This window comes from Rhineura floridana, chromosome 1 (genome assembly GCF_030035675.1).
Source record: "Rhineura floridana isolate rRhiFlo1 chromosome 1, rRhiFlo1.hap2, whole genome shotgun sequence".
NCBI classification, from domain to species: domain Eukaryota; kingdom Metazoa; phylum Chordata; class Lepidosauria; order Squamata; family Rhineuridae; genus Rhineura; species Rhineura floridana.
The window spans coordinates 76,320,735-76,342,706 of NC_084480.1; the positions used below are offsets into that span (position 1 = coordinate 76,320,735).

General features: G+C 39.4%; 1 protein-coding gene and 1 long non-coding RNA gene across 3 annotated transcripts in view; one reads left to right on the forward strand and one right to left on the reverse strand.

Moving 5' to 3' along the window:
* Positions 1 to 4,277, forward strand: part of AP3S1 (adaptor related protein complex 3 subunit sigma 1) — a 44,155-nt gene extending 39,878 nt beyond the window's left edge. For both annotated transcript variants that reach the window (XM_061624483.1, XM_061624487.1), the window contains exon 6: positions 3,746 to 4,277. In XM_061624483.1, coding sequence (XP_061480467.1) covers positions 3,746 to 3,874 — 129 coding nt within the window. In that variant the 3' untranslated portion in view covers positions 3,875 to 4,277. The remainder of the gene's footprint in view (positions 1 to 3,745) is intronic.
* A 6,505-nt stretch (positions 4,278 to 10,782) lies between these two features.
* LOC133383580 (uncharacterized) overlaps positions 10,783 to 21,972 on the reverse strand; it is a 41,863-nt gene continuing 30,673 nt past the window's right edge. The window contains exon 3 of the long non-coding RNA XR_009762340.1: positions 10,783 to 11,187. This is a non-coding gene — a long non-coding RNA (uncharacterized LOC133383580). The remainder of the gene's footprint in view (positions 11,188 to 21,972) is intronic.

A 21,972-nucleotide genomic window follows, 5' to 3' on the forward strand; every position in this document is an offset into this window, starting at 1 on the left:
CCAAATCAGAGGTTGGAAGGGCACTCATAGAAATTATCCATCTCAACCCCAAACCCATAACAATATCCTTGCCTACTGTGCCCACCCTAAATATTCCTAATCTATCTCCACCCCTCCTCAATCTAATCCCAAAACAATAAACATAGGTTGAACCCATACTGAGTGAGTAACCAGTTCTAAAAACACAACTCCGTTTGCTCTTCCAGATCATAACCCTATCCAACTGACAAACTGCCACACATTCAGATATAAACATTCAACCCCCAATCACTCAGCCAATCAACCAGCATAATCTAGCACTATGCTCATTCATTCCCCCTTCCCAACACTTACCACTTACCTTAAACATCCTAATACAAATTCTGACTGTAAATAAGTATGGAATATCACACTATTCAAACATATTTGGTTAGCATAATCAGGGCCAGCGCCAAAGGGTGGCCAGGTCGGGCCCTGGCCAAGGGCCCCTGAGGGGTCCCTCAATAGGGTGGGGGAGTAGTAGTGCTTCCCTTCCAGTCCGAGGCAGGGAGGGAGGTTCCTAGCCACCCACCCGTTCACTGGCTCCACCTACCTGTTATCTGCCCTGGGCCAATGGTGACTTCAAGGGAGTATGGAACATCAACATTGATAACTTTACTGTTGTAGTTGTAATGTTTGCTGTTTAAGGGTGTAATTAGGCAAACTTCAAGACATCCAAGTCCTATGTATTAATATTTGTTCATGAATCCAAGCACAGAAGAACTAAGTCTACACTCCCAAAGCAGGACCACAAAGCATAAGCAATGTGACTAATTAAATACTTTCACCTGTGCTGGCAAGCATTTTCTACAGTTCTTTTAAAGGAACAATGTATCACAATAGCGATTTGAATATTTAAGCCTAACAGTTGTTTTTTCTTACCCTGGCTTGCTCCTGAATTTACTAATTTGAAATACCAAAATGTAGTTGGGACAGTAAGGTCTGAGACAGTTACGAAGCTGTCATAAAGTAGATTACTTATGGAAGCAGGCTCTGCAGCTCAGCAGCAGGTATAAAAACAAATCTTCGAAAATCTGGAACTCTTGAATAGGGTGGGTAACATGTTCAGCACTGGATATATAATATGCTTGTAGAAATGTAGGGGATTTTAGTCTTCTAGAAACATTAATTTAACTTTAATTTGTATATTTTTCAAGTGCCAGAAATATTACATTATTTCTTTGGAAATCATACTTCTGCTTTAGCATTTATACATCTTTTCAAATGTTTCTCTGAAGCATAAGGCTAGCAATTTATTTTAACAAACATTGAGATTATTGGTATATAGCATTTATATCAGGATTCTAGTATATGGCATTTTGAGGCACCCCATAAAATGCAGAACCCCCAGAATCCTGCTGTTAAGGAAAACTCCATATGGAGGTTTCCTGGAGTGTTTGCCAGGTCACGTCTAAAGACATCTTGGTACAGTGTGCTCAATAAACCATAAAGAGCGAATGAAATTAAAATAGATAAGGGAACCCTGCTGAGGGGATTTTCCATAGGAATGCTAGTTAATATTAATAAAAATTTGCTTGCTTGTTTTGCTATATAATCATTTGAGTTGATGTGCTTTAGGAAGTTTAGGTGGCAGGAACATGTACAATTTTAGTAGATAAACACAACACAAGGCCCAAACTCTGTGTAATAATATGGAACATTATGGACTTCCCTTGAAAATAACCCCAAAGATTCAACTAATGAAGAATGCTGCAGCTGAAAGAACAGGTGCAGCCAGATGTGATCATATTACACCAATTCTGAAGGAGCTACTCTGGCTGTCTGCTTCTTGGCCCAATTTGAAGTGCTGATTTTAATCTTTAAAGCCCTAAATAGCCAAATATCTGACAGTGTGTCTCCGTATTCCAGCCTGCCCATGTCTTAATATCTGCTTTGGACCGTCTTAAAGTACCTGGTGTACATTTGTCAACAAAGGAGAGGCCCTTCTTGGTGGAACATCATCCATTTAGAATTGGTGCAGATCCCATTTTGGAACCATGTCTAAATGTTTCTGTTTGCCTGGACATTTTTAGTTGTTGAGTCTTTCCTGTTGTGTGTTTGCAGCCTTTTAAAGCTGTTTTGATTGGATTTTATTATTTTATCTATGGTGATATGACCACATTGGTCCTTTTTTGTACATTGGCCTAACGTCTAATTGATGAAGGGTGGTTACAAATCTTCAGATAACTATATGTTCTAATTATACCTTGTGTACACTACTAGAGAAGGTGTGGTCCATCTCTCCAAAATTCTCAGAAGAGAAAACATAGGAGGTTGGGGCCACCTTACTAGAGTTTCTTAGAAGAGGACCTCTTCCCCCCCCTCCACCAGAATAGAGATTACTATGAGGCATGGACACAGGTCAAAACCAGCCAAATCCAGTTTGGTCTGGACCCCTAAAGTGGTAAACTTTGCCTGATCATTAGATCACTTTCCACCACACCCTGAATCAAAAAATATAGTGTCACCAACATTTGCCTCCATCTGCCTCCTCTTTACTGGACTTGATCACCTTAGTCATAGGTGGTTGGAACCTAGACATAATGTATATGTTTGTTTGTTGCTGCTAAATTATTACAATTTAAGATTTCAGGTTTAGGAACAAGGAATACTGGCACATGTGTGTGCTGCCTTATTTTGGAATTATGTATTAATAAAACTGTGAAAATACATTCTGGGTCTGTTTCTTTGCGTCAAATGGTCCTTCAAGTTAGCTAAATAGAATCCTGTTATTGGGATATTGTTCACAAGTTGGCCCAACAATCTTTATGTTGCTTATCCCCTACCCTAAATGGTTGTATGCTTTAATCAATGTATTGGTTTAAAAACTAATTGTATTCTGTATAGAAAATAATTTTGAAAACAGCAGCTTTTCTTCATAGATAAATTATGGTAACCTAGGAAGTCTTGGCTCAGGGGAATTTTTCTCTAAATCTTAAGAATGGAAAGGGAAGATTCAATGCGGGGTGGGGAGGAAAACTGATTCATGTTTATAGTTAGCATCCAACTTGCTAGAATAAATATTTAGTGTATGTTTGTACTTTTGAAGGATCAACAGCTACTTGGTATGCAAGGTTTTTGTGTTTTAAGCATTTTCGATTTAATTCTTGGAACATCGCCTTTGAAGTGAAGTGGCGTGGGATAACAATTTAAAGGTTATCAGTCACTACTGCTAAATAAATAATTAGATATAAAACAAAAAAGTGTTAAAAATTGTTCATCTTTTTTGTATATGATCACCTTTAGCATTTGATTAAATGCTAAAGAAAAAAAAGCATTTTATATTTGAAGTAGTACCAATCAATTAAAAACTCTGTGATTATCAAGAGTGGCCACAACTGAAGGTGTCTGATGACTGGTACAGGTTATGTGCCATATTATGCACCATATTATGCTGCAATACCTGGAAACAGTAAAAATCAAAGACAGCATGTGCTTTAACTTCAATTAACCTCAATATGTTTTACAGATTATATGTTAATTTTTCATCAAGTTGCCATTGCACGTGTTAACCATATTTTAGAATTTGTGTGAACTGCTTTTTTCTCTTTCTTGTTAAATATTTCAGAATAGTCCATTTCATTCCAATCCAAACTACCATCTGGTTTTTCTAATCTTCATTGCTAGTGTTTGTATATATTTATTTATGGTAAGAAGTTTAATTTTAGTGGCATATATTGGGTGTAATGGACATCATCTTAGTGATATCTTTTTCTTCTGTATACAGGCTGGTTTAGCAGGAGCCCCAGCCCGGGCTGTGTCAGCTGTAAAGAATATGAATCTTCCAGAGATCCCAAGAAATATAAATATTGGTGACATCAGTATAAAAGTGCCAAACCTTCCCTCTTTTAAATAAATTGTGCACTCCAGGTAAAAATGAAAAACAAATCAAAGTTATCACATAAATGTTTACCAAATCAATGTTTTGCTGTTTAAATAAAAGGTCAAGGTACCCTATAGAAATCCTTTATAAAACTGTGTGAAGTTGATTGTGCTTTGCTTAGTGAAATGAAAGAGAGTGGGTCATTTGTGATTTACAAATAATATTTCTGTGCCTGTCTAAAATAAGTGTAATTATCTAGAAAAGTAATTCAAACCGTTTCTTTACTTTGTATAACATGTGTTTTGTATAGACTAAGCTGTAATGAGTACAGCAGACCTGATTGTATTCCTTCAAATTATTTAAGATCCTGATATAGATGTTGCATGAAAGTATTCAGGTGTTCTCTTTTTTTAAAATAAAGTCACAACAAAATGGACTGCAAGCATTTGTTACCTATGTTGATAGCAATAAAATTATTGTTCCATTAATAGACATTAACTTGCTTATCCAAAGGGCTGACCGTACTGGTTGCTTAAAAACATAAGAATTCGGTGTCAGATTGATCCGCATTCTGTCTACATACTTTGCATAATTCATTCTTCTTTTCCTAGTCATGGGGAGTAGTTAATTGCTGGTTTCATTGTCATCCACCTGACCTCTGGAAAACCCACTGCTCATGTGTCATTACTACCTTTTCTTTTGCCACACCTGATTTGATTCTCAAACCATCCTGGTAGTTATCTACCATTACTTGCTGAGCAGAAGGCTTACTAAGTCTGATGCAATTTTTCATCTTCAGTCCTTTTCCATATCCCTCACATATCCTTCCCTCACATATCCTTTAGTATGCTTCATCTGTGTTCCTATCAATCTCAAGTTCTGTGACCTTCCTGGATCTCATATAATATTCCTTTCTGATCTCTTCCTACCCTCTGGCTTCTGTCCTTGGTCTCCAGTAGTGCTTAGATCAGCTTCATCCCTGAAGAAGCTTTTCTTGACTTCACCTTTTCCTCTTCCTGCCTCTCCTTCTCAAGTTGTGTGAGTCAAAGTTAGTTTTTGCCTTTCACACTTTGTTAGAATTACTGTCACAAAAGTTACAAATAATCATCTGACCAAATTATGTGTTTTTTCTCAGTGTGGTTGTCTCTGGTCTAGTTTTGGCATTGGTTACATTGCACTCCTTTGACGTCATATCTCTCCTGTTGTCTGCAGAGATTCCACAGTGATGATCTTGGCCTTTCCCCCCAATTGACTGTACCTCATAATTGTTATAATTACTCCTAACCTTTATGCTGATTATTCAAGTAGTCAGGAACAAAATTGTAGATTAATCTGCCTGTATCAGTCATTCAAGTTCAGTTGGCCACTGAAATTTATATACTTTAACAGTACTAATCTGAAAAGCCTAGAGTATCTGTCACTTGGGATGAAGTGGCATGGATATGCTAGTTTTCAGTCAGAATTTTTTAGAAATTCTATTGATGGGCTCCTACAGTAGTAACAGCATATAGCATTGAGCTGCATTACAATTGGATCATATGATCCATTTGCAATTGTGTAGCACAGTATTTACCTTTAAGTACAGAGAATAGTAAAGGAAAACACCCTATGCTATGAAATCCATTATGTAATATGATTCTGGAACTAATTGGACCCTTTTCATTCTAGGTAAAAATTACAATTTATAGCATGTACTTAGAAATAAGCTTAACTTTCTTAAACTTCAGTCCTCTGAGCTTGTTTCAAATTATATCTTCCCAGCTGGATTTTTACATGGTCTGAACAGGGTGGTGCATGACAGATGCTCTTGGAGGTCACTGATTCATAGGGTCGCCATAAATCGTAATTGACTTGAAGGCACATAACAACAACAAAGGTCTCACGAAAGCACCCTTGTAATCAAATGCATTCTTTCCAGTACCAGAAGCTGGCTTTGTTAATTTGTATTGAGCAATATGCTGCATGAGCTGTTGTGAAGTTTTGGGTACATAAGGCATTGTTTCCAGATTGAGTTTTCATAACAAGTACTGGAACAATTTAATACTGGATCACACTTATTTTTGGTTATGTAGTTGAAATACTGCTGGTATATGGGGTAACCATCAGCATGGGAGTGAGGTGAGTTACTTTTCAAGTATGAGTATTATTGTTGCGCACATATCTGAGTAGATATCTAAGGAAAGCAGTTACACTTATTTTATTTTATTTATTTTATTTATTTGTTTCATTTATAGACCACCCATAGCGAGTGGCTCTCTGGGCGGTGTACAAAAAGGTTAAAATACAAAATATCAACAATAAAATCAGACAACAAACAAACACAAGCAGCAACTAAAGAAAAAAAGAAAAAAGAAAATTAAATTATAACATAAACGCTTAAAATGCCTGGGAGCATAGCCAGGTCTTAACCTGGCGCCGAAAAGATAGAAGCGTAGGCGCCAGGCGTACTTCTTCGGGGAGGCTGTTCCACAGTACGGGGGCCACTACAGAAAAGGCCCTAGATCGAGTAACTGTCCTCCGGGCTTCTCGATGGGTTGGTACCCGGAGGAGGGCCTTAGATGCTGAGCGAAGTGACCGGGTAGGTTCATAGCGGGAGAGGCGTTCCACAAGATATTGCGGTCCCACGCCGTGTAAGGCTTTATAGGTCAAAACCAGCACCTTGAATCTGGCTCGGAAACAAATAGGCCAGTGCAAACGGGCCAGAACAGGTGTTATATGTGCTGACCGGCTGGTCCTCGTCAGCAGTCTGGCTGCTGCATTTTGCACTAGCTGAAGCTTCCGAACTGTCTTCAAGGGCAGTCCTACGTAGAGCGCATTACAGTAATCCAGCCTAGAAGTTACCAGAGCATGAACAACTGAGGCGAGGTCATATGGAAACTAATTGAGTCTGGTAACAAACTTTTCACTGTTATAGAAGGCTTTTGAAATGTGTACAGTATGCTTTGTGAAGCTTATTTTTTGTATTTACACCAGTTATTTTATGGACCTAATTTCAGTTGAACAATTTTTTTTAAAATTGCCTACTAATTTTCAGTTAGAAGTTCTGAAGAGGAAGAAGCTGCCACATTTAGTATCTTTACAATATGAGTATTTTTAAAGTTGATTTTTTTCTGTAGGAAAAATTGGTCTCCAATTGTCCCAGTTTTCTCAGATGACATAGCTCATCAAGAACATTGTGAAAGCTTTCCCTAGTGTAAGGGAATACACAGGCAACTTTGTTCTTAATTAGGTATCTGGCCTAGAGCAGGAGTAGCCTATGTGAGTCCTCCAGATGTTGCTGGATTAGAATTCCCTTCATTTCTGATAATTGATCGTGCTGGCTGGGGCTATGGGAGTTAACTCCAACAACACCTGGAAGGCACCATGTTGGCTACTCCTGGGCTAGAGTATGTGGAATATGGCTTCCATAAAGGTTCCTTAGGAAGGGAATGGGGGGGGAGGGGAACTGTAAGAAATGGAGAATTCTTGCATGTGTTCGTTGTAATCAAGAACCAAGCATCTAGTGGAAAATAAAAATATCTTAAGTTTGAAGATCACCAGATCAGGCCTACCAGACCAATTTTTTTCTAAAAAAAAGTATTAAACTGAAAATGAAATAGAAAACCTAGGTTTTAATAATTTGCTTACTGAGTTGAACTACTTGTTAGTAGCTGGTAGTTCTTTAATGAGCACTAAAGTACCAGTGTTAATTCTATATTATCCTGCAAATGTTTTTTCTTTGATCTATCAAGCAGGAGATAGCATTTTTTAAACATGTGTGCTTATTCTTGCTGCAGGATAGCGGATTAAGGTTATAGTACAGTAGAACCCCACTAATACAGCGGGTTACGTTCCACACCCCCACCAAAAAGCAAAACCCGCCAAAAAGCGGAACTCCGTCAATAAAATGGCGCCTGATGCCTGAAAAATGCCATAAAAGCAGAACAAGTGCTGTATGAACGGAGCCTTACTCTAATTGAAAACTGCCATATTAGCGGAACGCCGAAAAGCAGGGCCCTACTGTACTTGAAAGAAGGGTCTACTAATGGTATGGGGTGTGATGCAAAGATACGTATAAAAAAATGGCTGGCAAAATCAAATTGAACAGAGAAATTGTTATATACAGCTGAGTAATAATTGAAAAATATTCAATCAGCAAGAGAAATATGTAAAGCAATGTTTCAGGCCCTGTGAGTGATATCAAAATAGGCAATTACGAGCAAGAGGATGTGTGTTCAGATTCAGTTGTATTTCATAGTGTTCATGTCACTATGGAACTAAATGAACAGGAAGTCTCAGATTTTTGTTTGGGAGAGCAGGGGACTCTAGTGTTACGAAGAGTGGCAATTACTAGATTAAATATGTATATCCTCAGTCTCTCAGGGAAAATGGATAAGGCTGACCCTACCCTGAGTACTGAAGTAGTCTGGAGGGGACACTGTGTGTAGTTCTTTATGCCTGATGCAGCTGACTTTTTCATTACACATTTTTTTTACCTTTTCATAGAAAGGGTGCTCTTTGCTTGCCTCTGTTTCTTAATGAGAGTGTGTGTGTCAGGCTTTTCCCTTCCAGGCCATACAGGGATCATATTTAGGTGGAGGAATCATAGTAAAACAAGTTTTCCATGCGAAAAGTCCAAGTTTCTAACAACTGCCATGGCTGTTGGTGAGTGGAGGAAAACATTTGAAGAACTGCTGTCGAAGTAAATAGTGTTTCATTAACATAAGTATATTGCTTAATTGTAAAAAAAACCCCAACCTTCTAAGCAGTTTACATAAAATAAAATATATATTACAATTATTAAAACCTCATATGGTCAACACAGGGAATAGCTTAATGCAGATATCGACCCAGTGTGCAGCAACTGCAAAAAAAGCAAATTCCTTACTAGGGATCATTAGGAAAACTCAAAATAAAACTGCTGATAATGTCTCTATGATGCATCTGCATTTGGAATACTGTGTACAGTTCTGTTCACCTCACTTCAAAAAGATCTGGCACGAGGGGTACAAATCCCAAAAAATCTACACAGGCTGTTTTATATTAACAACAACCCAATAATATAGAAACCAAAGACCTACCTAAAATCATGATCCCACCACATTCTGTCACTTTTGGTAGAATCCCTGCAGTACAAATGATGCTTGTTCCACAGTTTGTTACTTTGTTTCAGGTTCTGTCCTTATTGTTTAGGCAGTCATCCTCGGGTAGCTACAGCATCCCAAATTTGAAATGCTGTTATTCAGCATTCCAACTTAGGCAGCTTTTGTACATTGCAGGGGGAAGGACAAGCAATGGATGAAAATGGAAATCGAAATGACTCCAGGTAATTCTTTTAGAGCTGTACCTTTGAACCCATTTAAATTATGTTTCCTACAAAAAATAAATTCATTCATGAGAAACACCATTACAATCTGGAAGCTTTGGCAAAATAAGCTAGCACGAGTAGTTTCTACCCATAGCACATCGCCCAGGCTTTTATACACCTCCCAGGGAAGCACAATTACAAACATGGGACACTAAAGATCTCTCTTGTTTCTGTGATACTTATATTAAAAACCTTTCCATTGGGACAGAACAACTTAAACCTACCCTGAGAGGCACAAACATCCACTGGTTATCCATCATGCAGCTTTATTGTAAAGGATGTTGTTAAAATGCAGGCTTTAAGACCACGTACACAATTAGAAAATCTGCTTAGTACTATGAGAAAAGGGGAGAGGGGAATTTTATCGCAACTTTATGGAATGCTTTTAACTGTGACTTTAAAATTGATGGATTTCCTTAAGAAATTGTAGGAATCAGACATTCGCTCAGATTTATACTGAAGACTGGAATGTGACATGGGAAGCCCACCCTCTCAAATCTGTCTCCAACAACATTTGAGAAAATTATCTAAAATGAATCCACCATGGTTACCATACTCCAGTCCAAATGCCTGAAATGTTTATCTTAAGGCCCCCACTTTGCTGGAGACGCTGTGGCAGATTGGATACATATCATTGTTGGTGGGTGTGGTGGATTCTGGGGGGAGGGGCACACTGAAGTATCTAGGGTCCATTCTGTTTCCCATCAAAAAGACACCAAACCCCAGCTGCTTTCTACAAGTGCTCTTTTATTGGTTGTGCTATACAGTTTGTGGTCTGGTCCATGGAGTCCCATTCCCCTAACAGGCCCGCTTCTGCTGCCCCCAGGCTGCTCCAGCAAGTCTGTGTTTTTCCAGCCCCTTCAAGGCAGAGAGTCCCTGCAACACAGCTCAGCAACACCACACCTTTATCCACCTTCCAGTCATCTCGTGGATGGCAACCTCTGCCTATCCTGTGGACCCACTCTTTCCTCCACAAGCCCTGCTCTGCTGTCAGCCACTGGCTTTGCCCTCTGCCAGCTCTCATAAAGGCTGGGGATACGCTCTTGCTCTTCCTGCTCTCGCACCAGTGTCTCTCGAAGCAAAAAGTGGACTGGTGCGCAGATGAGCCAAGGGGACAGCCACCCCATCAGTCTTCCTGGGTTGTCTCTCCACTCACCTCCCCCTCGGCTGTGTCCCTAGAGAAGAAGAGCCCCTCCTTGGTCTTCCAGCAGGCTTTTAAAGGAGTTGGCCTTTGAGTGAATTCAGCTGTGTTGCTGCGAGGGATGAGCTGATGGATCCTGCTAAGTCTCCCTTGACTTTGCCCTGCTCCAGTGGCTGAATAATGGCTTGCACCTGCTGACAGAGGAGAAGGTAAAGGCAAGTCCACAGCTTCCTGTCTGGGGTGCTGAGAGTGGGAATGTGTGCATGTGAAACAATACTGGGAATTAGCGTACAATGAAATGCTCGTAATTTCTAATAAAATTGAAATTTGCCCAAAATAGATGTTGCTCAACATTTTTGATGGGGACCATGCCACGATCCTCTCTAAAGAACTGGTCATCTATATGTTACTTGCTGCTCGCCTAACTATAGCCAGTCAATGGAAGCACCCACAAGAACTTGCGTTGGACAAATGGTACAACTATCTGGCAGATCATTATAATGGATGAGATCACATACCACATGAAACTCTCACAAGGACAAGAATCTCCATACTCCTATTTGATTTGGCATCCTTTTATTTCTTACACAGCTGATACAACTTTTTCAAAGAGACCTCTACCAGATTATTGGGACATCTGGCAATACTTGTAACTCTTATCATTCAATTTTTTTAGATAACTCCTATTTACATGTACAGTCTTCTCTTGGTGGCTTTTTCTTTAGCTGTTATATATTTTGCTGTTATATTCTCTCACACCTTTTGATTAAGTTGGTAATAGTTTATTTTGAGACATGATGCATGCTCACAACATTGTCTTCTTTTATAATTTGTTATAGTTTTCCACTGTTTGTATCTCTGTAAAAGAAAAGAAAATCAATATAAAAATATATCCAAAAAGTTATGCATGGCAGGAGAAAGTGGATAGAAGAGTTTTTCTCCCTCTCTCATAACACTAGAACTTGTGGACATCTAAAGAAGCTGAATGTTGGAAGATTTAGAACAGACAAAGGAAGTACTTCTTCACACAGTGCATAGTTAAACTATGGGATTAGTTCCCACAGGAGGCAGTGATGGCCACCAACTTGGATGGCTTTAAAAGATTAGACAAATTCATAGAGGATAAGGCTATCGTTGTAGCTGGCACAATGTATCCTTTTTATGGAGAATATTTTAAAGTCTCGGTCATACTTATGTTAATTAAAATGCTCTGAAGGCTTGGAAAACTTTCTAACTTAATTATAGCATTCTGTAATTCAACAAATACGTTTCAGAAAACAAAATCAGGGTGTATATGGAGTTATGGACATGATTGTCACAGTAAGTGAGAGAGAAATGCTTCCAAGGTTTGGATGAGAGACATGACATGGGAATTAGGTTATACAAGCAGGACCAGCACCAAACGTTTGCAATATACCCTCCTAAGAGAAGTCCTGTTCAGGGCTTTAGCCAGCTTCAAACAGGAGCTGGTCATGCATAGAGGGGGGAGGTTTGGGACTCGCTGCCTGTTCGGAACCTGGTCATTTTATTCGTGGTGGATGATCTGAAGAGTGAGTAAACTAAAATGCATGTTTTTCTTCTTTCTAAAACATTCCTGTATAGTGTAGGGAAGACAGCCAGTGTGGCATAGTGGTTAGAGTGTTGGACTATGACCTGGGAGACCAGGGTTCAAACCCCACACAGCCATGAAGCTCACTGGGTGACCTTTGGCCAGTCACTGCCTCTCAGCCTCAGAGGAAGACAATGGTAAACCCCCTCTGAATACCGCTTACCATGAAAACCCTATTCATAGAGTTGCCATAAGTCGGGATGGACTTCAAGGCCTCTTCCCTAAATACATTTCGTAAAGCCATAAAGACCTGGCTCTTTCAACAGGCCTTTGGGATTTCCGGGGAGGGTTAATTACTAAGATTGGAATGCCTCCTACCCTGTTTTAATATTACTGTCTGCTGCTGTATTGTTCTTATATTGTTTTTATATTGTATCATTGTATTGTATTTTATCATATTATGTTTTAACTGTTGTACGTCGCCTAGAGTGGCCATTGGCCAGATAGGCGACACAGAAATTAAATTTATTTATTTATTTATTTATTTATAGGGAGGGGAGTGTTTAACTTTACAAGCATTCTTTTTCACTATGCTAAAACTAGCCTTCCAGAACACTTGCTGTAAGTAGTTTGGGGCTTAATCAGGTTAAGTTGCAGTTTCCACTCTCTTCCGGTCCTCCCTTTCTCTCTCTTCCCCCGCCTTTCAATATAACATCCAGCTTCCCTCAATAACAGCCTTAATTTATAGACTCATAAACAGTCTGTCTTCTAGTTCCTCCACATGTTGTTGGACTATAACTCCCATCAGCCCCGGCTTACATGGCCAATTCAGGGATAATGGGAGTTGTAAATCTACAGTATCTCAAGGGCATCAGGTTCCCCACCCCTGCTTTAGCCCCCTCTGTTTTTCTCCAGAGCAGCAGTGAGAGCTAGAAAACAACTGAGAAATCCAGGATTTTAGTGTAGCTGTGATCAGGCTGCATTAAGGGATTGGATAGAGTTGTACTTTCCCAGTTCCTCTCTTAGCAAAGGCCATCCATCAAAGCAACCAAGGCAGTTTCCATTCCAAAACTGGGTTTGAAACAAGATGGTGTTCTGTGGAGCAGTTTGCCTACAAATGAAAATGTGTTCTGTCATCTCTTGTATTAGCCAGCTTGCCTGCTGATTCTGTTTTTTAGACTGTTGCCAGTACATTTATTGACCTCGTCCTATTCAGTGCATTTATTCCTTCTGTCAGGCCCCTGAATAATAGGATTATAGAGTTGGAAGGGGCCTATAAAGCCATCGAGTCCAACCCCTGCTCAATGCAGGAATACAAATTAAAGCATAGCTGACAGGTGGCTGTCCAGCTACTTCTTGGATGCCTCCTTACAATTTCTTTTGTGATTTTTCATAAATTCTGCTCTATCACTAAGTGGGTGGTCATCATAATCACAAGCCTGGCCTAATTAGCCTAGTTAGAAAAACAGAAATACAATGCCCTCATTCTTTGTTGGACTTCACTTTCCTATTTATGCTAAAGTTAAAATTGCTCTTGTTTTCAAAACTACTCCTTAAGGACTTTCACATCTTTGTTTTGCCGCCCATCCCTAGCAAAAGAATGCAGAATGATTTAACAATTCTTCATACTAAATTCAAATTTATGCTATCCTGTCCATGGTTTTTTTTGTCCCCCTAAGAGTTAAAACAAAGGTTTAAGATTTTAAAAAAACGTAAATGCAAGCTAGGACAATGGGCTAAGTTGGACTATTGATCTAGAGCCAACTGTATGGCTTGTAATGTAGAGGATTCTTGGATTTGTAGATGCAGTGGGAACCTTGTTTACATTGAACGGACAAGTCTAACATTGCATACATTTAAATGTTTTAAAATGTCTAGTTAAGAAACAGCCTTATTACACTCTTAATGTACAGAGAGGTTCACTCTTAATGTACAGAGAGGTTATGACAGACAATCCAAAGAAGATGTATTCCAAAGAGTGTATGTGAAGAAGCCAACTTTATATAGTGCATAAATAAATGGGATTTCCTCTTGGTTGCTGCTTGATTCCAGGTGTATTTTCAGTGCCAGGGCTAAGCAACAGAGTGTCTGAAGAAGAAGAAAATCTTTCAATGTCAGCTCCTGGCTTCTCAGGATGCACTAGAATGTTTGCAACTTCCACACATACAAAAATTTGTTACTTGGCTCTCTTCTGTTTTTATAACAGGGTTAGAAAAGGACAAAAAGGATGATTCTTCAGAGTACTTCAGCATGTTTTCATTTTCATTTGTTTGGATTCAGAAAGAGCCAAATATAATGCATACAGCTGTATGACACTCCTGGATTTCCTGTGTGGCAAAGGCTAATGGCTGCAATATAGACAATTGAAGTGTTGCCTCTTTCTTATTTATTTGCAAATGCTCAAGCTCTTATCCTAATCTTGTGGACTTGAGACACTTTTAAAAAACATATCCATCACATCTGCCTTTCATAGTTGCTGAAAATACAGCATAGCCTGCTATTTGCAATTGGTAGAACAATATTTTGGCATGAAGTTACAGGTTAGCTTGATTGACTAGTCCAGAACAGAACACTGTGTTCCAAGAACTTCTTCTTGTACCATAAAATTCTGCTCCAGATCAGACACCAAGTGAAGCACCTGGAAGGCTCATCAGGATAAGAACATGCTAGCAGATCCCAAGAGATGTTAACCTATAATCTGATGGATATAGCCAGCAAGAATTATTTAGATTGGGTTGTATCCAGCCAAGTTCAGAGTAGATCCATTAAAATGAATGAATAGACCTGTTACTAATGCCCATTAATTTCAGTGGGTCTGCTCTGAGAATCACTAATATTGGATACAATCCATTACTTAGTTTAATATTTCTGTTGATGTGAAGAATGAGATGACGATGAAAGAGAAAAACAAGAAAATTGTTTTTTGGTAACGCTTGATCCCACCCCTACGTATAATGTACATATTGTAATTTTGTTCTGTTTTATTCTGTTTTTAAATGCAAGTATTTTTCAAAAGCTGTAGAAAACAAAAATGCATCTCTGCATAAAGAAAATGTGTGTAGAGCGATTGATGAAAGTACAAACAAAACAAAATGGTTTTTGCTTATAGTTTTACAGTTAGTATAATTGCTGAAATTATAAATAAGTCGGGTTTAAAAAATACCTTAGAAAGAACCATTAATTTAATGCAATATACATTAATGCATTCGTTTAAATAATGCTAGGCATCCTCAAACAGGAAATAATGGGGTCCCATCTGCACGTTTTATGAGAAAGGGTAGGCAAGGCTGTTACCTCAGAAAAGTTTTTTGTAACAACTGACTACAACAAGGAGATAACATCAGATGGTGCAGGCTGAGAGGAAAGGCTTGGCAGGCAAGTCAAATGTAGCCCATAGCTCTTAATTGACTACTGGTATTAGGTACCAGTGAAAAATAAATGAAGGCATAATACATATGATCAGTACTCTGTTACATAAGAATCACACTTGATCAGGATGGATTTAAAGACAGTAATACTTAGTAATGTAGGAGGTAAAACTGAGGTGAAGATTTTGAAGCCCTAATTTAGAAAGGATGTGTCAATAATCAGAGTAATTAAACTGGATCTCTCTCAGGCTTTGGGATTACTGCTTTGTCTCATTTCATTTCAATTTCATTAGCAGGTTTATAAGTTTTAGTCAGCTATATCATTAAATCACCTGTAAATACTTTCAATTCAGTGTTAAAACCATGTATCCTCCCTTTCCATATTTCCAATTGCATCTTTAATTTCTACAGGTGTGACCAGCATATTTTATTATTTATTTATTTTTAAATTAGATCTATATCCTGCCCTTCCTCCCAGTAGGAGCCCAGGGTGGCAATTTGCTGTCAGTTTGCATTTAAATCAGGTAGATTCGCCTTAAGACATTTTGAATGTTTGTCCTAGAAGGTTTAATATTAGCTAAAGAAATAGGTTGATAAAGTTCTTAACGATGCTTCACCAGTGTTTACAAAAAGACTTAATATTCACCGTTCCTCGGAGCTGACTTGCATTCATTGCATCTCAGACATGTGTCAAAGCTCTGCTTCCCATTTTACCCCCAGCTATTGATGCTTCCTGTCCCTTTTCCAGCTTAGCCTATGATTCTGAATGGGAGGTTCTTACCTTGAGGGCACAAAGATTGTGCTGCTTCTGCAACACCACCCCCTATCCAATGTCTATTTGATTCATTCAGGTGACTGGAGAAATTGGCAGAGCATGCCTCTGTATTAGAACTATGATCATAGCTTTGAACAAACAACAGATCTTGCATTCAGTCTTTGAGCCTATTTATATAATGGATTTATGAATATTCTATCTCTTCTTCACCAACAACTGGTATTCAGAGGCATACTACCTGTGAACCTGGAGGTAGCATATAGCCATCATGATAGTCATATTCTGTATGCTATGGATTTGTATAATCACTCTTTAAAACCAGCTACGTTGGTGGCTATCATCACAACTTGTGACAGCAAATTCCATAGGTTAACTATGTGCTGTATACTTTCTTTTGTCTGTCTTGAATCTCCTGCCCATTAGTTTTATTGCATGATGCTGAGTTCTAGTGTTATGAGAATGGAAGGAAAACATTTCTCTATCCATTTGCTCCACATCATGCAAAATTGTATAAACCATGATTGTGTTCCCCATAGTTTAAACTAGTTCTGGGGAACCTGCAGCATGGTGGCCACATAATTTAAAAAGGCATAGCTCAGTGGTAGAACATCCATTTTGCATGCAAAGCTCCCAGATTCAATCATCAGGTAAGGTTGGAAATATCTCCCTTCTGAAACCCTAGAGAGGCATTGCCAGTGTGTGCAGGCATTACTGAATTTGATGGACCAATGGTCTGATTCATAAGGCAGCTTTCTGTGTTCCTATGTTACTTTCACACAGCAGCGTCACTAGCGGGAGTGCGGGGGGGGCAGACCTCCAGCGCACATCCTCCCAGGAACATGGATGGGGGTGGCTGTTTTGTGTGTGTGTGCACACGCATGCACTCACCACGCGCTCCAGGCTAGCGGTGGAAGGCCCATCCCCGCTTCATCACCAGCGAGCGGGTGCCTGCTTTCAGTCTCGCCCGCCCGCCTCCGAGGAGGAGTTGGCTGCGCCAACCCGGAGTGCTTCTTGGCTCCTTTGCTGGGCAACAGCGCGGGGCGGGATGGCTCTGGGTGTCACCCCCCTCAGGGTGTCACCCCCCTCAGGGTGTCACCCAGGTGCGGTCTGCAACCTCCGCACCCCGGTAGTGACACCCCTGGGCACCAACATTGTCTTTTGGGTGCCAGATCAAGACTCTCCTTTTCTCCCAGGCATTCTAACAGCATGTGCTGAGCTCTGACCCCAGGTCTTTTACCTTGTCGGTGCTTTATGGTTTTAAACTTTGTGTGGTTTTTAAAAATGTATATTTGTTTTTAATGTTCAATGTTTTTAATTTTTGTAAACCGCCCAGAGAGCTTTGGCTATGTGGCGGTATATAAATGTAATAAATGTAATAAATAAATAAATAAATAAATAATACTGCAGGCCTGCTCTTCCTTTGTAGGCCATCCTTCTAGGAACTGCTTTTTTTCTCCTCTGTCATGTGTATGAATGGGTGTGTGTGTAGAGAAATAGAGACAGCTACTACTCAGTGAGCCTTACAGTGAGCTGTAGGGTGATTGGAGCCCGAAGGGAAAGGAGGGTGGGAGCTGGGGGGGGGAAACTGTTAAATGGAAGGAGACGAAATTGATGGAATGATGGAAGAGCTGGGGAATCCCTCTCTTAGTATTCAGTCCTCACCTATGTTAATGGAGGGGAGGAAATGGTGGTGGTGATGGTGCACAGCTGAAACAGAACAACAGTGACAGTTATGCAATGCTGCAAACTGTGTCACTTTTAACTCTAGCCCACACACTTTTTGCTCAGGCCCAGATTGCCGGTGGTATATGTCCCCTGATTGATTATCCCCATGGGACCGTGGCCCTCAACAGAAATAAGTTTTCCTACATCTGCTTTAAACAGTCTACTTCATTAATTTAAATAAATAGATTTGATGCTACCTCATGTACTTTTACTCTACTTAGTCTATATATTAGGAACTTACATTCTTTTTACATTCCTACACCATGCAGCAACTAAACTTCACAAGCTAGAGTTTGGCCTCCAGGGCTATGCAATTGCCAGCAGTTCCACATGTTTATGTTTAGTCTGGATGGGGTTACATTTCCCTATTGCAGTTTATTTATGCTCATATTTGTTGATGAGTATTCATAAGTAATCTTAGATGCAGGTTATATGTAAATACAGTTTGTACTGAATCCCATTAGAAAGGCTTAAATTATGTGATGGTTCATTTCAAAGCTAACTTGAAAACCACAATTTTCTGGCGCTGTTGAAATTAGATTAAGTACTGAAATTAGATAAGTCTCTGTTTTTAACTTAACTGGACATGTTCTAAATATTTTGACCCACCACCAAAAGCAAAACTGAAGAATTATTGTTAAAATTTACAGCTGAGTTTTTAAACTACAGCTGATGTGCGTGAATGGAATTCCCCCTTAATTCAGCCTATTCATGATTAGTCAGTGATGGATTTCGTTAGAAAAGTTGATGCTTACAACAAAATTGAAATTATGCTGAATCAAATGAAGTAAATTATAGTGTATGCATCCTCAGGACAGCTTCTTATTCTTGTATATGTTATCATAATTGAAAACATGTGGGTTTTGTACCAGTCACTAAAATCACAAGATGAACGAATAATTTAAAGTACAAGGCTATTCTCCATCTCCATTAAGGCTGTCTTACAAGGAGTACATGAAGGGGTAAAGTGTTGCAGGAAATGTGTGATTTTGGTATATTTGTTATTTCTGTGTTCAGTGCCATAGCAAAGAGCTCCTTTTTTAATATCAAGCAGGGCAATCCACATATTGTCTAGGAGAAGGCATGGACAAGATAAAATATCACGAGTGAGGTACTTAAGGAAAGCCAAAACCCACTGAAACCATGCCTACGCTGTAGCTGTATGCTAAAAGAAGACTCTTGACTTTAGATACATATTAGATATGTTTATGCAACTACACATATCAAAGAGGTGTTTTAGATACATTTCATACCACCTAGGCCACATATAAAGAAATCACTGTTCTTCATGTCAGAACAGATAAGACAAAAACATAGTGGGAACATGGTGAGAAGTGGAACATTATAACACAACAGAAAGAGCAACAGCTTTTTGGCAAACAACCCGTGGGGAAAAAATCTACTCGCCCATAACATAAGAAGAACCCTGCTGGATCAGGGCAGTGACCCATCTAGTCCAGCATCCTGTTATTACAGTGACCAACCAGATGCCCATGGGAAGCCCGTGAGCAGCACCTGAGCACAACAGCCCTCTTCCCACTTGCGATTCCCAGCAACTGATATTCAGAGGCTTACTGCCTCCCATAGTGGAGGTTCAACATAGCCATTGTACATAGGTGCCATTGATAGCCTTAACCTCCATGAATTTGTTCAATTCTCTATTAAAGCCATCCAAGTTGATGGCCATCATTACCTTTTGCAGTAGACCAGTCATGCTGCCTTCCTGCTGTACAGTAAGGAGATCGAGGAACCCACAGATGCCACTTTTTTAGGATGAGCCAGCCTGAACAATAGCCATGACAACAGAACTAGTAAAGGATTATTATACTACTCTTTCTCTGTAACATATGCTCACTGCTGATGCACTTCTACTTGCAATTTGATTTATGAAATAAGATACATGTTCAGTGCCTATTATTTCAGTCCATGGTGAAAACTGCTCAAGTTGATTAACTGGAAATTAAAAGCAAAAGTAACAGCTGCGCCCTTGAAAAGTCACCAGTGAGGGTCAGGACACCTGCCAGAACAGCATGGTATGAGGCTGGCAGATGCAGCTGGAAGGGCAAAGCAGCAGAAATCAGAAACATTCCTTCTTGCACCTTCTACTTACACAAGAAGTCCCCCAACCTTTGAGAAATGAAGGTACTCCACAGCAGATTCTTTGTATATCTCAGTTTCCACCGGTATGTTTTAACCTTGTTTTTTTATTTTAAGCTTATACAAAAAATATAACAAAATAACAAACACTTCATTAATGATACATAAACATGAGATCACTTACAGCTTGTTTAGCACCATTAGAACTCAATGATTTCATACTTCATTCACAACTTGACCAATATTTTGGTCTTGAAACACATTTTTCCAAATATTTCCATATGTTTCAGACACTTGTCTCAGGATAGAGACACACTTACTGTTCTGCTGTTTCCAGTGTGTCTCCCATCTCTCTTTTCCGTAAATGGGGCACACAACACTAGTCAAACACTGCCCCTTTTTACTGTAAAATGTGGTTGGATCAGCTTGAGTGTTTTTTTTTTCAAAAAAATCGCTTCAAAGAGATTTCGCAATTGATCCAGCCTGTTCCCCCTCCAGGTGGAAACACTTTGCTATAGATGACTAGTGTGCTCACAGCCTCAGATTCTTCTGTCTAGTCACATTCTTAATAAAATACCACACTTCATGAAAAGTATCCTTGCCTTCAATTCCACTTAAATATGACTAGTTTTTTTCCTGCCAATTATATGCTCCACAACCTTTGGTATCACAACTTGATAGTTAACTTAGCACTTTTCTAATTATTGACCACTTTGAGTCTTCCTAGCCTTCCCCTAGGAAGAAAACTATGAGGTCTTTTTGAGTGCGCCCCCATGATCAGAAACACATCTGATGTATATGGTTGCAGCCTACATGACTAATTTCAGTAAGAATTGCTGGCCTGCTTCTAAGCCCTATATTCTGACCTTTTTACATTTGAGGATTACTTCCAGCTTACATTTTACAGACACACAAGACCTTTGAGATTTTAAAAACAGAAAGAATATAGAACTATGTGTTCTTTAAACAATTACTACATTTCCTTGCACATTTTTTAAGAACTCCACAATAACGTTTTGCTCTCCCCCACTTTCAATACTATCTAACAGTGTCTAGGGTGGCTGGACATCTTTGCCCCAAGGGCCACATTCATTCTTGCCCATCCTAGTGGGGGCCAAATGCTAGTGGTGGATGCACCAACCCCCACAATGTTGCATGCACACTCTGACATTCAAGCATACAGGACACATGCACAAATCTCCTTCCCCATCCCAACACTGTGCTTACTTTAATGCTTCATTATTATTTCCACCATCAGCAAAATCAGTGGAACTAGAAAATTCGGCTTGGGAGTCATATGAGGCCCCTAGACTGGGGGTTAGCCACTTCTGGTCTAAAACCTAATAAAAGAGAACAGAGCAAATCTCCCACATTTTTCCTTCTTGTGAACAAAATACCCAGCTTCGGTATCTAAACCTGATGGTCCTACATCTTCCTGTGAGATGATGATGATTTTAAGGTTGCGTCACTTACATAAGAATATTCAGTATTTTATTTAAATAGACAAGAATGGAAGTTAGACTCACTCAGATGCCTGGAATTTTAGTTCACACTTTATTTATTCATTCAGTTTTTATGTCACCTTTCATTGCACAATGATCCCAGGACAGGTTGTATTATAAAACTAAATACATAAACAGTGCAATAAACATCCTTTATCTAATATAAAAAGGAAACTAAAATTATCAACATGCCCTCAGTCTGTTCCTAGACAGCAGTGCATTGCACTCTAATTATAGTATAGCTCACCCACCACCATTCCAATTACCAAAAGCCTGGGAAGAAAGGTAAGTGTTTCACTGGGCACCAGAAACTAAATGAAGTCGGCACCAGCCACACCTGAAGGGGGAGCGTATCCCACAGGTGGGGCACCACCACCACTGAAAAGATCTTATACTGGATAATTATTACACAATATGCTTCATCTGGGGGAGGAATAACAACAAGGGCCTCCCTGGAAGATCTTAAAGGATGGACAAGATGGTCCAGGGAAAGGTGATCTTTCATCTCTCTGGGTCCTAGGTTGTTTAGAGCTTTATATGTCAGCAGTAATATCTTTAATTGAGTTTGGTATAATATAAATAGCCAGTACAGGTTCATCAGGACCAATGTAATATGGCTGCAGCTGG